Source organism: Liolophura sinensis, chromosome 11 (assembly GCF_032854445.1).
Source record: "Liolophura sinensis isolate JHLJ2023 chromosome 11, CUHK_Ljap_v2, whole genome shotgun sequence".
Classification (NCBI taxonomy): Eukaryota; Metazoa; Mollusca; class Polyplacophora; order Chitonida; family Chitonidae; genus Liolophura; species Liolophura sinensis.
Window position 1 is genome coordinate 3,718,390 of NC_088305.1, and position 16,200 is coordinate 3,734,589.

The 16,200-nt window shown below is 39.6% G+C and overlaps 1 protein-coding gene across 1 annotated transcript in view; it reads right to left on the reverse strand.

Moving 5' to 3' along the window:
* Nucleotides 1-16,200, reverse strand: part of LOC135477525 (receptor-type tyrosine-protein phosphatase N2-like) — a 186,994-nt gene that overhangs the window by 42,300 nt on the left and 128,494 nt on the right. Inside the window, exon 12 of the mRNA XM_064757665.1 lies at nt 2,043-2,249. Coding sequence (XP_064613735.1) covers nt 2,043-2,249 — 207 coding nt within the window. The remainder of the gene's footprint in view (nt 1-2,042; nt 2,250-16,200) is intronic.

Here is a 16,200-nt window from a genome sequence, read left to right on the forward strand (position 1 = left end):
AGGAATATAAATATCGGTTTGATGAAACGTAAATCACCATTTTTGAGGAAAGGTAAATTTTAGATGGGAAAAGGTAAATTTTACTTTTGAAGGAGTATATATGACTTGTCTAACTTGCAGTTTTGGGAAAAAGAAAATTTCTGCAGATTTAGATAATGCAAATCCTTTTCAGTGATAGGGAGGTGGGAAGGTATATCTCAGAGAAAGTATCATGAGATGAGGAGATTTTGGTTCTATGGAATATTAATCGAACTTTTTGGAGTTTGTTACTGAGCAAATATCAGCAAAGTATCAGAGTGTGTAAGTATTCTGCAACATACATGCAAGTACTTAATTAAACAACCAGGCCCATAACAGAAAAGACCTTAAATTATGATTAGCGCATTATTCTTGTCAGTGTACAAATTTTAAACTTACTACAGAAAAACGTTTTAATTGTACCTGTGCTTAAATTTCTGACTTAAGTGTTGAAAACGCTTGATACATATGGGCCGTGATAAAATGGCTCTGTAGGGACAGATCTATTTATCTGTGTTTTCCCTTCACTGACTTACACTTCCTTTGCTTTATTGCTCGATCTTCCGTTGCTTTATTTTTCTTCTTGCAATAACTAGACATTTTTATGTAGCATTTAAAAGTTTACAGGTAAGACATGTTTTTCAGTCTTGTTCATGTCTATCTACACCATGTAGACTTTTCCAATGATGATCCCAATGGACCCCATAACTCTTTATCACAGTCCAATAACACCCCCGCAGCCCAGTGCCAGCCAACATGCCCACGTGTTTTATCCTCATGCAGCTCTTGTAACACTGCACCTTCAAAAATCAGCTATTGAGAGCAGGGAAGGGCTTTCCAAAATAGTAATTAATACTTTCTGGGCTACAAATTAATGGGAACCAATGGCCAGTCTTCAGTTTGTGTAATGGCTATGTTTTCCCTCCTTTTTCATGCCTAATGACCTTCATACATTCCCATGGGAGCTCAGCCAACGTGCCTTTGTGTTAATTTTTTTCTTAATTTGATTGTAGTTAGACCATTTAATTGCGGACTTTTGAGTCTGAACTCTTTCATAAATGAAGGTAAAAAAAGTCCAACTGCATCATGTGACCTGTCAAAAATGTTAGGCAACTATTTTTTATCACATTCACTAGAACATGGTTGTCTGAAAAAAGTGTCGTAAAATGTAAATTATATTAAGTTACGAATGACAGAGAAAACTAAGAATCTGAACCCAGGTGAACTTGAGAAGTTCCTAAACGAAAGAGGTGTCATTTGTGCCTCTGGAAAAGTTTGACAAAGGTGATCAGTAAATTAATGTCAAGAAATGTTGCCTAACATTTTTCACAAGTCACACGACAGAGTAAGGCAGTTTTTTTACCTTTAACGGGAAAACAGTTCCATCTCTAAACTACGCCATAGCCAGATACTCAAGAATTTGAAGTAAGGTTCATCATACAGATAACTAAAAACTATGCGTAAAAATTCACTTGAGAACATTATTTCAGTAATCTCTTACTCATGGGTACAAAGGTTGGAAAAACTTTTGTGACATCAGAGTTCCTAAACTCTGATAGTGCGGTCCATAAAACCCACCTTAGAATTCAAATGTTTGAATGCCTTTAATTCTCTTCACACAAAAAGAGTGGGTGGAGAAACTGAAGTGTCCCCGGGTAAACAACCCACCTTTGGTAAGCCAATCATGTACTGTCCCATAAGTGACATAGATAAATGAACACCATACATTAGTTATCAACGAGTGTTAATTCTACAAACATACATAAGGATTAATTGTTGACCACATACTATCACCAAGGCCAAATAAGTTGTGAGAACTAAATAAGTAGTCTACAAATTCTCTGCCCAAGGCTGGATTTGAACTGGTGCCTCACGTGTCATAGAGACTAAACGGCAAGTACCTATGGCAGCTAGACCGTGGGCCATATCCCCACCCCCCTGATGTAATATTTATACCCCCACCCCCCTGATGTAATATTTATATCCCCACCCCCCTGATGTAATATTTATATCCCCATCCTTACCTGGTAATCTTGGGATGCCTCGGCACCTATCCCCTCAGAAGCTAGCTGAGCTAGCTTATCCTTGGAGCGCGAGTGACGCTTCACCAGGTAGATGACCACCACTGCAATCAGGACGCCAGCGATGCAGCCACACAGGACGAAGGTGAGCACAAAGAATTTGGGTGAGTTCCCATCATCTCCAAGAACCTCGATCTTCACTTCACCATCCTAAAAAGGGGAAAATAAATAAGCACAACTTTCAAGTAAAAGTATATACAGGATGACAGGATCTGATAGTTTGTGACCAAATACATGAAAGCAGGATGACAGGATCTGATAGCTTGTGACCAAATACATGAAAACAGGATGACAGGATCTGGTAGCTTGAGCCCAAATACATAAAACAGGATGACAGGATCTGATAGCTTGTGACCAAATACATGAAAGCAGGATGACAGGATCTGATAGCTTGTGACCAAATACATGAAAACAGGATGACAGGATCTGATAGCTTGAGCCCAAATACATAAAACAGGATGACAGGATCTGATAGCTTGTGACCAAATACATGAAAGCAGGATGACAGGATCTGATAGCTTGTGACCAAATACATGAAAACAGGATGACAGGATCTGGTAGCTTGTGCCCAAATACATAAAAACAGGATGACAGGATCTGATAGCTTGTGACCAAATACATAAAAACAGGATGACAGGATCTGATAGCTTGTGACCAAATACATAAAAACAGGATGACAGGATCTGATAGCTTGAGCCCAAATACATAAAACAGGATGATAGGATCTGATAGCTTGTGACCAAATACATAAAAACAGGATGACAGGATCTGACATCTTTTGCCCAAATACATAAAAACAGGATGACAGGATCTGATAGTTTGTGCCCAAATACATAAAAACAGGATGACAGGATCTGATAGCTTGTGCCCAAATACATAAAAACAGGATGACAGGATCTGACATCTTTTGCCCAAATAGATAAAAACAGGATGACAGGATCTGATAGCTTGTGCCCAAATACATAGAAACAGGATGACAGCATCTGATAGTTAGTGCCTAAATACATAAAAACAGGATGACAGGATCTGATAGCTTGTGCCCAAATACATAAAAACAGGATGACAGGATCTGATAGCTTGTGCCCAACTACATAAAAACAGGATGACAGGATCTGATAGCTTGTGCCCAAATACATAAAAACAGGATGACAGGATCTGATAGTTAGTGCCTAAATACATAAAAACAGGATGACAGGATCTGATAGTTTGTGCCCAAATACATAAAAACAGGATGACAGGATCTGACATCTTTTGCCCAAATAGATAAAAACAGGATGACAGGATCTGATAGCTTGTGCCCAAATACATAGAAACAGGATGACAGCATCTGATAGTTAGTGCCCAAATACATAAAAACAGGATGACAGGATCTGATAGTTTGTGCCCAAATACATAAAAACAGGATGACAGCATCTGATAGTTAGTGCCTAAATACATAAAAACAGGATGACAGGATCTGATAGCTTGTGCCCAAATACATAAAAACAGGATGACAGCATCTGATAGTTAGTGCCTAAATACATAAAAACAGGATGACAGGATCTGATAGCTTGTGCCCAAATACATAAAAACAGGATGACAGGATCTGATAGCTTGTGCCCAAATACATAAAAACAGGATGACAGGATCTGATAGCTTGTGCCCAAATACATAGAAACAGGATGACAGCATCTGATAGCTTGTGACCCAATACATAAAAACAGGATGACAGGATCTGATAGTTTGTGCCCCAATACATAAAAACAGGATGACAGGATCTGATAGTTTGTGCCCAAATACATAAAAACAGGATGACAGGATCTGATAGTTTGTGCCCAAATACATAAAAACAGGATGACAGGATCTGATAGTTTGTGCCCAAATACATAAAAACAGGATGACAGGATCTAATAGTTTGTGTCCAAATACATAAAAACAGGATGACAGGATCTGATAGTTTGTGCCCAAATACATAAAAACAGGATGACAGGATCTGATAGCTTGTGCCCAAATACATAAAAACAGGATGACAGGATCTAATAGTTTGTGCCCAAATACATAAAAACAGGATGACAGGATCTGATAGTTTGTGCCTAAATACATAGAACTGATTCTTTACACTTGGAAGGGACAGGATTGTGTGAGTGGGTGGGTATGGGTTTTACATTAAAGCATTTTAAAGATTTTCTCATGGTTTGATATAAATAGGCAAACTGTATCTTCTGTTCTTATAACTTCTGATGAGGTTCATATTGTGGTAGATATATATCACTTTGTGCTGTAATACTGCGGTGCCATGGTGTCCTACACAAATGTTTTATATAACTGGCCTCATGGAGGTGCACATATTGCATCAGAGAGCTTACAGAAACCACAAAATAAGACACCAGTCGGTAGGAAGGTATCTCCGTCTGCATAAATGCGCAGTAACACAGAGTCTATGCACCTGCTACAACTGCAGATTTTCCTCTCACAAACGGCGCTAGTGTGAATTAAGACTTGCACGTCATAAGTCTTTGGTAACGCGACATTAAACGTGTTGCGTTCTGAGGTTTCATCTGTGACATACCTGGTCTACCCATTGTTACATTGCTCTTACAATGCTGTAGTGGAATGCCCAGCATCAGTGAAATGACATAACACGTCCCAATTCCAACTTCTGTCGGTATCCCATTTACATGTACCAAAATCTATGTACCTATCTGATGGTGTCTTGTGTTAAATGCCGTGCTCTATTACATACAGCAGCCAGGTTTATGGGTGGAGAGAACCACAGCACCCAGAGCAAACCACCAACCCTCCCTTCACGCACCCAAAATACCTCCCAACATTAAGCTGCAGATGAAACAGTGAGAGTTGTATTCAAATGCGTGACATACTTCATTGTCAAGGGCCTGTGGGTTGCAGCTAGTGACTCAGTAGCTAACGAAGTCAGCAGACTAACAAGGGCAGCTTCATGAATATGCAGCAAATCTAAGGGAGTGGGGGTGGGGTGGGCTGAGGTGGGGGGTGGGAGGGAAGATGATATAAAGTCTCAGGTGGTTTTAGGGGACACAGATCATCTAATTGTCTTGGCAGCTTGCTTGGAATCCTATATTATCAATACGACAGCAGGTAAATGTCATGTTTACAGAACACCTGTTTCAGAACGCCCCTGTCATCAACAACCAAATACATACACTGTACAGGCACGCAATCCAATGCACCACTGATAAAATTTATCAAATTGTTTTTTTTGATTTGTTTTTTTTTTGATAAGGTGATTAAACTGCATGAACGCTAATTCAATTCATCAAATTTTCTACTTTGATACTTGTATTAAAATCTAAATCCAAAGAAACTTTTCAAGGTGTTATGTAAATACAACTTGGATGTTTTAAACAAAATCAAGGAAGGTAGACAAATGGCTTTAAGGATTCAGCACAGAGAAGAAATGTCATACAAGGCACATGTATGTACATCAAAAGCATTTCAGAAGCTAACTAACTCAATTCCTCCTGGCATATAGTTCGGTGCAATAAAGCTGAAATCTTCCTTACGTGACATTTTCCACTCCAAACATTCTGGAGTCCACCAGGAGAAAATATATGGTCACAACTCTTTTTATACCTAAGTGGGCTAATCAATAAAATATGTAAAAAAACATACAGTTTTTCATACCCATGATCAGCCCATGTATTCACACGAATTAAAGCACTCTGGGTTGTTTACTTCAAACAAATGTACCATTCACCGTTGAAGTCTATAATGTAAAAATATATATGCCATATACCTTTAGCTTAAGTCAAAGCATTTGAGTGTCAAATACTTCATTTCTGACTTTTCTTTTTTAACTTCACTTGATTTGTCTTTTTATAAACCTTTTGATACATAATGACTACCACAATTCCTCAACCTTTCCCCATGTTTGTAAGGTGTTTGTTCAAGCGTATTCTGAAGGCGTTAATCTGTGTAGACTGATAAAGTTATACTTTTTGCGTAGCCCTGGAACTGGCCAATTCAAACAATGTAGTTAAAAATGTGCGTAAATTGCACTGAAAGGTGCTCTTTCTTATGCGAAATTAGGGTTACATCAAATTTTGGTTGCCTGAATGCTACTGCACATGCAATCCTCCGACACAAGGAGATTTAAGCTGTCAAAATCATTTCACAGCATGCAAGATCAAAGACACATTCGTGTTAATTAATCCTTCATTATTTGACAGAGCTTAAATCATCACCAGCTAGATATCCATTCTAATTGTTAGTTGCAGTAAATCACAGCCTTTTTTGTCTAGCTATTCCTGCAATGCTCATGCAGTGAACGAGAATGGGCCGTATCCCAGTGGACATGTTAATTTATACTATGCTCAGATACTGGTCTCCCACAGGGTTATCTCCCCTGCTTATTATAATCACTGACATTGTCACATCCATCTAGATGTATAAAGCTGGGGTTCCTGTTCAGCCTTCAGTGCTAGTTGTACATAATCAGGACCTGGACTTCACCTACCAATGATAGCAGACGGGTAATTCCCCCCCTCAAGCCCCACCACTGCCACACAACCAATTACAACAGAAAATTACTACGGAAGGAAGCACATTTTCTTGCGGGGCGGACAGATTTGAGTGCGTCGTGATAATTACCCTGCACAAAGGAGCCCCCGGGGCGTTTTACATATGCTCCGCACAAATTTGTACGGTTTCTACCGCGGCTCAAGCCTATACATATGGACCTCAACTAAATTGTCAGATGCCAGAGGATTGGAAAAAGTTTCCAACTAAATTACAGCCTATTTATCCGTGGAGTGCTCCCGGTCCAATCTGAGATGCACCCAATTTTCATGATCTCCATGGCTGCAATTAAATAAGATGATTTTCTTAAGATGCCTGTTATACAGGTATTTTAAGCATGAGGCAGTCCTATCTTACCCTTCAGACACCTCCAGCGTCTCCTTGGAAACCACAGCCAACCAATCACATTCTTCAAGCTTGACTGCAGCATTGGTCATATCCAAATCCATAGGTGGCTATAGAGGAGACCAGTGTAGCGAAGCCCTCAGACCTGAAGTCCAGTCAACACAGTGGTGCTACATACACTGTAAGTTAGGCTCTCTCCAGAAACCAACATCGTGTGACATTTAGGAAAGACCAGCTGCTCCCTGAGAATATACCCCACGGAGACAGCTCAAGTCTCAGAGCTCTCCAACACTAAAGGTTAACGAGGCCGGGGAAACAATAAAGTAATGAGCCAAGAAGTCTATCATGCTATTTTACACCACAGATAATTTTCACCGAGGCAAATTCCCAGTAACCCGAGTACGTCATTGAACTGTCCATTGCATGTTGAACTTAGATAAATCTTGGTATATGCATGTAGGCAGTTCGTCACACAATGCACACCTGCTTCTGGTGGAAAATAAATATATATATATATATACCTCTTTGGAACCATTAATACGTTTCTAACACTGTATTCACAGACAAATCTTGATTTCTTGACACATCCTGTCAGCAGTGACGGAAGGGGAGGCATACTGGCAAAAGTAAATCACACATGTACAGCCATCTGTATGCCTATCCACCCAGAAGTACAATTTCCATCCAATAATCCTTTAATACCAGCTTACCTACAAGTATGTTCTCGTCAATTTCTACCATTGTGGCTAGTTGTGTTGAAATGTGCATGTCCTTCACATCTTACTGCTAACATGCTGGTCATGTGGTCATAAATTTTGTGTCCCAAGGTGCCTTTCAGATTTCAAGTGTACCAGGTGCTTATAGCCAGTGTCTTTCAGGTCTTAAGTATCCTAAGGATGTAATACACATGTACATGTATCCTTCAGGTCCTAACTATATCAGATTGATCATGCATGCCCAAATGTGGGCATTAAAGCTAGCTGGTGTGTCCAAATGTGCCCTTCAGGTCTGTTCTACAGCATGTAAGTTAAATGTACCCAAATGTGCTCTTCAGGTCTGTTCTACAGCATGTAAGTTAAATGTAGCCAAATGTGCTCTTCAGGTCTGTTCTACAGCATGTAAGTTAAATGTGGCCAAACCTGTCCCTCGGGTCTGTTCCACAACATGCGAGTTAAATGTGGCCAAATCTGCCCTTCAGGTCTGTTCTACAGCATGTAAGTTAAATGTGGCCAAACCTGCCCTTCGGGTCTGTTCCACAACATGTGAGTTAAATGTGTCCAAATGTGCCCTTCGGGTCTGTAGTACAGCATGCTGGCTGTGTGAGTCCAAATGTGCTCTTCAGGTCTGTTCTACAGCATGCTGGCTGTGTGTGGCCAAATGTGCCCTTTGGGTCTGTTCTACAGCATGCTGGCCGTGTGTGTCCAAATGTGCCCTTCGGGTCTGTTCTACAGCATGTGAGTTAAATGTGGCCAAATGTGTCCTTCAGGTCTGTTCTACAGCATGCTGGCCGTGTGTGTCCAAATGTGCCCTTCGGGTCTGTTCTACAGCATGTGAGTTAAATGTGGCCAAATGTGCTCTTCAGGTCTGTTCTACAGCATGCTGGCTGTGTGTGGCCAAATGTGCCCTTCAGGTCTGTTCTACAGTATGTGAGTTAAATGTGGCCAAATTTGCCCTTCAGGTCTGTTCTACAGCATGTTGGTTGTGTGTGGCCAAATGTGTCCTTCAGGTCTGTTCTACAGCATGCTGGTTGTGTGTGTCCAAATGTGTCCTTTAGGTCTGTTCTACAGCATGTGAGTTAAATGTGGCCAAATGTACCCTTCAGGTCTGTTCTACAGCATGCTGGTTATGTGTGTCCAAATGTGCTCTTCAGGTCTGTTCTGCAGTATGTGAGTTAAATGTGGCCAAATGTGTCCTTCAGGTCTGTTCTACAGCATGCTGGTTATGTGTGACCAAATGTGTCTACTACCTTGGTGTCTTACTAGTTATATCTCTATCTTTATGTAGGTGTACAAATGTGTATTTGTAATCAAGTCTCTGGCATAATGAGATAACAAGTACACATTTGATTGGTGTTTTACCCTGTACTAAAGAATATAAAATAAATATATGAAATAAATATATAAAATAAACAAATCAGAGCTCTGATTATGGATATAGAAGTATAGAAGTTCTTCGAGCTGGTTATACGTTTACATGTCCTGTCTATTAAATCTGCAGGAAATCCAGCTCCTACTGTTAGCTACTAGGTTAGGGTCACAGTTACATGTACATGTGTGTACCTGTGTATGAGCGCCTCTGGTCCCTAGAGTGCCACAAAACAACCATAGCCTACATGTAAGTTGAGCATAACTATGTATGTCTTTAACATGTATCAGCAATTCAGTACGTAGTTAGAATGGACTTCGCCTAAATGTGTCTGGAGGAACATGGCTGGATCATGAGGTCCTCAGCATTTGTGGGCTTAGTAATAGCTGTACATCTACCAACAGGAGTCTTTATATACAATATCTCGTATATGTATTTTGACGCCTAGACTTAACTGTCTTTTTAAATTGTATGTAGACAACTGATTTACTCACAACGTCCAAATGCGCACAACTACAAGAACAAAGGCCTGAGTGTGTACATGGAATACTCCATGGCCAAAGTTACGTGTGTGGTACTGAAACCCTTTACCTGTACCTTAACAAGGTGGGTTCACCTGCATGTGTTGAGAATATTTCAGGATGATGCACTGAAAATCAACACCTGACCCAATAAGTATACTCGTGATGACATATCACATGGTCAGTTTCAACATTTCCCCCCAAAAAATGTTGCACAGGTAAATCCGCTGTACATGTTAAGTCCGAATACCATTCTTCCTCATACAGAAAGCATAGCCAGGAATCCTTTAATCATGGACCTACAATTAACACCTTTGCTAATCTAATTCTTAACATACTGATTTATTTCTCTACGAACTTTCAAATAACATCCCAAGGATGGCGTACTGTGTGGAAAACACAAGCCTTGTCATGTAGGGGGCAGAGTAAAATGCAACCATATTGCAGATTTCTCATCTGAGACTTGATCATCTATAGTTCTCTGCCGGATCTAGGAGACTGATCGAGCGAACATGTCAGCCAAGAACTGTGCTTTACAGCTTTCGTCCCAGGGACTCGCACAAGATCTATCGTTTCCATGGCTGATCAATAAATCATAACCCTCACAAGTGTTAAGGAAGTCCCAACTAATCGGGTTCTTTATCGGCAGTGTGATTTAACACCCCAAACTGCTGAGTAAGCAAGTATCAGGGTGAATCCAAGAGATTATGGACGTGGAAGTTTTGTCCAAGCCAAGAGATCTGGAGATGCAACCATATGGTGCAGCCCCAGACAAGAAAAGCCAAGACGGTGGTTTTAAGAAAGGGTAAGGCCCAGCTTAAGGAGAGGGAAGACAAGGGGTGATACATGTGTACAATAACAACAGGGGGGTCTGACCTGGGTGGAATGGCTCGGTCTCTTTCCCTTTAGCAGCTGGCCTGATCCGTCTTCCAGGAAAGGTGGTTTGCCTGACTACTGGTCATCTGGGAGCGATATAATGTGAGCGGAGAGCAGCTTACGGCAGCGGGCAGGGACAATGCCAGCCACGCAGCCCAGTCAGCAGCAGTCCAACACTGGCGCTGGACCAGGCCTCATTTGTAAACACTGATTTTTCCCCCTGCCTTAGTGTTAACCATGTATTGATCCATCCATTGCTTCCCCTCAAGCAGAAAACAGTTGCCCTAGCAACCAAGTGTTGCCACGCGGAGCAGAGGGTTCTGGGAGATCCCCGAGTCCATTCACTGCGCCTCGACAACCCAATGGAATAGACCACCCCTTGGGAGGACTGAGTCGAAGAGAAAAGACTATTGATTGGCCAGCAGGGTCCAAGGGCCATCGACCAATAAACCTGGGAGACAATTCACTAAAGCTCTTCTCTGCAAGACATTCCTGCTGAGCTAGGTGACAACAGGAAAGGCTTTGGCCTATGTCTCTACCTAAAAGGTCAACTGTTCAAACCAATATATATATAACCCTATATACATGTAAGCTTGGAGAAAAAATCTGTCCATATTATATACATCTATAAAAAAAAACTGAACACAGCTTTTTGAAACAATCCCTATTAAACAGTTTAGCTATACTCCTTTAATGGTAGCACTTCAGGGGCTCTTCAGTATATATACATATATATATATATATATATGTGCACATAAATTATAAATACAATGCCGCATATACATGTGCCTACATTTTACTTAGGCTACTATGTACAGTTCTTGATTAATCAAATGTTTACAACAAAACTGTAAAAGCCCGTGGGAGCTATGTACTTAAGCTGCTACATGTATGTAGTTCTTGATTAATCAAATGTTTACAACAAAACTGTAAAAGCCCGTGGGAGCTATTTACATAAGCTGCTACATGTATGTAGTTCTTGATTAATCAAATGTTTAGAACAAAACTGTGAAAGCTTGCTACTGGGTTGCTCTGTACAGTGAATAACATATACACCATGGTAAGCTGATTCAGATGAAAAACAATGGGCCATAAAATGTAATTTTGGTTTCCTAAAAATTCCTCGTCAATAAAGCTTGATTTATATAAAAGATCACAGTGTGCTTTTACTATGACCCAATATGGAGAGTTGACATGAGGTGTTTGGAGCACAGACTTATATATTTGAAAGTTAATTGAGCTCATCCTGTTTAAGCTGTCTCTAACTGTTGGCGTCACATTCAATTTTTCCTTGGGAGAACCTACTTTATGTATCAATGAATTGTCACTTTTCCCCATGGTGAATACGGCTGGATTTGAACGGCCAGAAGCCCTGTACGTGTGAAACATGCTTTTGTAACAAATACATGTCAGCTGTAAATGTTCATATTTGGCAAAGAAGATTTTAATATTGCTGCTCCAAGCCATTTATCAAAATTCTGACTTCTGAAACCAAAACCTGGATGCAAACTGCTTGCTTGCCCTTGAAAAGAGCTGAAGATATCAGCGCCACCTCACGTCAGGGGGAGAAAACCAGTCAGACCGCGTGCACTCACATGCAGTCACTCGTGCTGGGTTAAAATAAAAAACAGAATGATCGGAAGCCGAAGTAGGACAAGTTATTCATGAGAGACCGATATGGCAGATACCAAAGAGGCTTAATATGCGTGACATTTGATTTCATATGCTCCTCCACTTCCGAAAATTGCCTGTTTAAATCTAATCAACACAGAGGGTCAGAAAAATTACCAAAAAAGGGAGAGAGCTCGTAACACGAACAGGTTGCCTCACGGAACCTTGAATGTGTTCAGTTTGTGTTTATGCAACATTTTAAATATTTCTTTCCAAAAACAAACTCAAATTGAATAAATATACACAGTTATTAAATGTCTTACTCAATTTTTTTTTTTAACACACCGAATACCTGCTCATCCAGACCGAATACCTGCTCATCCAGACTGAATACCTGCTCAACCAGATCGAATACTTACTCATCCACACGACTTCTATGAACCCTTGATTACATAAATGTACTTAGCCGCATGGCAATAAAACAATTTTAATTCTTAATTTCAAAAAATGGCATAGTGCATATGAGAAAAGCCCTTCTGAATACATACTGTAATTCTGCAACATGTTTTCATTTTTGCAAGGTGTTCATTTACAAGCATATTCTGAACGCATTATTCTGTTTACAGACTGACAAAATCATGCAGTTTATGAAGCCCTGAAATTGAACCAATACAACCCATGTAGTTTTGTCTTCAAAATCAGCACTCAAAGTTGCTGTTTCATTTGCGAAAAGGATGAGGAAGTAAGGTTGCTTCTTATATGAAATTGATCCTCTGGTGCATGGAGAGGTTGTAGTGTAACGATCTTTGAGCGGATCTCTCAAGTAAGGGACACCGTTTCCAGAGCAGCTCGAGCTGCCTTCTGTATTGTAGAAGAGATGGAATATAGATCCGTCTGGAACAACCTCTCTCCAAGAAGCTGTATGTACATCCCATACATGGTTCATGCGGCCAGGCAAATTCCTTCATTTACCAAACCCCAACACAATTTCAGTCAATCACGGCAGCAAATTAATTAGATCAAAAACCTCCCAACTTCATTTGGAATGTGTCATAAAAATTCATAGGAATTGATTAGCTGGCCGGCAGATATAGAGATCTGGCTCATTTTCCTCTACTGCCAGTATCAGATTTCAACACACACCCGCCAATCTGATGGAACAACTGCCGGCGTACTTATAAATGGAACTAAATTTTAACACATCGTCATGACGTTAATAGCTCTCTATCTCTATCTTAAGTCTAAACTGTGTCAAATTTGTCATAACACAATGACGACTCCTATTACAGGTATTTTACCTTCTTTAGTCTTGTGATCTGAAACATCCAGCTTGAATTTACCTGCTATACATTTTGACTTTTCTCAAAAAGATCCCAATTTTTGGAAGTATCTTCTTTCATGGATTTTAAAACACATGGGTGATTATAACCCTATGGACAAATAACTCCATTATTAAACTGGTAGTTAGCCCATATATTGGGTGGGCATAAAAAAATGGGCCGTACTTTGATGCTGTATTGGTCCATTATGCTTTGTTCAAACCCTTTCAAGCTTTAGACATTCAAATGGCATGATTATTATGTTGATATACTGACCAATTTTCGAGGTCATAGCTTGAGTAGTCTGTACACAGGGTTAAAATGAAAACACAGCCTCAAAAACGCATGTTCCGGTGACAGGTGTATCACCTGTCAGGTGTCATGAGTAGCGCGTGCGCTGCACCTGTGTGATGCACGTCAAGGACTGCTGGAAAAATATTACTCTTAATGAGATTGGGGACTCAATTCATGGAAGAAACATTTGCGCGCCATCTACCAAGAAGATGGAGGACCAATTGATCACCTTTTCAAGTAAAACAAGGTAGAACATCATTTTGAAATGTCTGGAACATGCATTTTTGACTCTATTTTGATTTTGGTCCCATGAACAGAAATCTTAAAGGATGAAATTGAAATTTGGTCTGTATACTTGGAACATAATGGCTTTTGAGTGTGTAAATTTTTAAAAGCTGACGTAAGTGGGTTTCAGAGATATTGAGTGTCAAAGTGCTGCCGATTTGTTTATGCCCACCCAATATATGCATACATGTATAAAAATGTCTGACAAGACATGCCTGAAATTTACATTACTTTTACTCATAAATCTAAGGGTCAGAAGCGACTTTAAAGGTCAAGAAATACAAGGTTACTTCCCAAAACATTGCTCAACACAAAGTACAACTGAAGAGCTTACAGAATATGTAGGCATGAAGTTTAGGATTCACACAAAGTGAAGCAGTCAGCAGTTTTCAATGACGTAAAAGCGCAAGTAAATTGTGTGCCGTGCTGGTTTAAAAGTTAATATAAATATTTAAAATATATATCTCAGTTATGCTGTGATTTCAACTGTTCACAAATCCATCTTGGCTATCAAATACCACATTTTGCTAGACTTACAATGACAAAGGCTTTTATAAAGTGAATGACTGTGTGAGTGGCAATGAAGAACAATCCCTTACGACATACATGAACCCAAAACTAAAACATAGATAAACCAGATTATTTTCAGGAATAATCCTTCTGCATGGTGCAAATGCCATGCAGGCACCATATTCTGATGCTCTAAACATATTACTATCTACAACTGTGTTTCCAAAAACAAATAAGAAAAAAAGAAATAACACCCTTTAAATTTAGGCAGAAAACATGTCTGCCACATAATATGTACATTACACACAAACCTATTCTCAAATGACTGCTGTTGTTCTTGACTCTTTATGGTTCTTATTCCATGTCCATGTTATGTTTGAAAAAATTGACAACCCATATAGTTTCCATTCACGCCTTCAGAATACGTGGTATCTGGACTCAATCGAATTCATCACAATATAGCAAGAGAAAACCTTCAGCTGTGGACATCATTAATTGATTCACTCAGTAATAAGTAGTGTGTGTACATGTAGATTATGAGATAACAGGCATGTCTTTCACTTATAAACATAATGAACCAGGTTTGCACATCTCACACTACAATTAGAATGTACTGAATGTATATATATCTGGATGGATGTTTTGAAGTTCAACATAGATTTATTCATTTCATTGTTTTTTTTTATGTCATGATACATGTCGTTCAAATCAGAAGCAATATCCAATTGAGGACCAAGACAAGAGAAAATTAATGCATATTTTCAGGTGTTAAATATGCGCTGAACAGTCACGACAGGTTTAGTTATGACCTGTATGTACTTGTTCTCACTCAGTATAGCAAATGATCAGTTTTGATTGAGGATATTCAATCCATTTCGGAACACATGCGTTCAAGACAAAATCTCCACATGTACTATACAATATGGCTTCATATCCTCTCTCCGTGACGGACTTATTTCATTACGTATTTATTTATTTGACTGTTGTTTCACCTATCACCTGGTTTTACAGTGGAAAGTGAGACAATCCATGTTATGTCTCCTCTCTTCCTCACGCACTTTCCAGAACTTAATCTTAAAACAACCTCAGCATTTGGCATAAAAATGCATTGTTCAGTTACCAAAAAACCAGGCCCCCGGATCACAAAGCAAAATCTTCAGTCAACATTTTAATGATTAAATCTGGTATGTAAACCTTTTCGTTATTTTTGCTGAAACTTGTACAAAAACTTACCCAGAATTTATGCTATTGTCACACCAAAGTAGTTCTCGAAATGCCTTGCCCACTGCTAAAAAAGTCGTAAAACTGCATGTGGTCGGGGTAGAATGTGTAACTTTGGCCAATCAATGTATAAAATACAAGGTTAGTTCCTTCATAAACAGTCCTCAATATGTCAATCTCGTCTTTTTCTTGTCCTCAGCCCGTTGGTATCAAGTTCAGATCGAGGAAAAAAATTTACGGCTGTCACCTCGTGCAGACAAGGTTTCCCAGCAATCCAAGCTGGTCACTCCTTCAGAACATCTTATTTTGTTTTGAACATATCAGCACGAAATAATGACTGGCTAAGGATGTAATGCGGTCGAGTATGTCTGCTCTACATCATAACACATTCCTGGCAGGATCGAAGTACGGCAATTCATAAACTGCACATGCTGCCCGATCCAGATATTTTCATTAATCACAGGTGTTTGGAAATATCATGAAGTTGGGATTATATCCTAT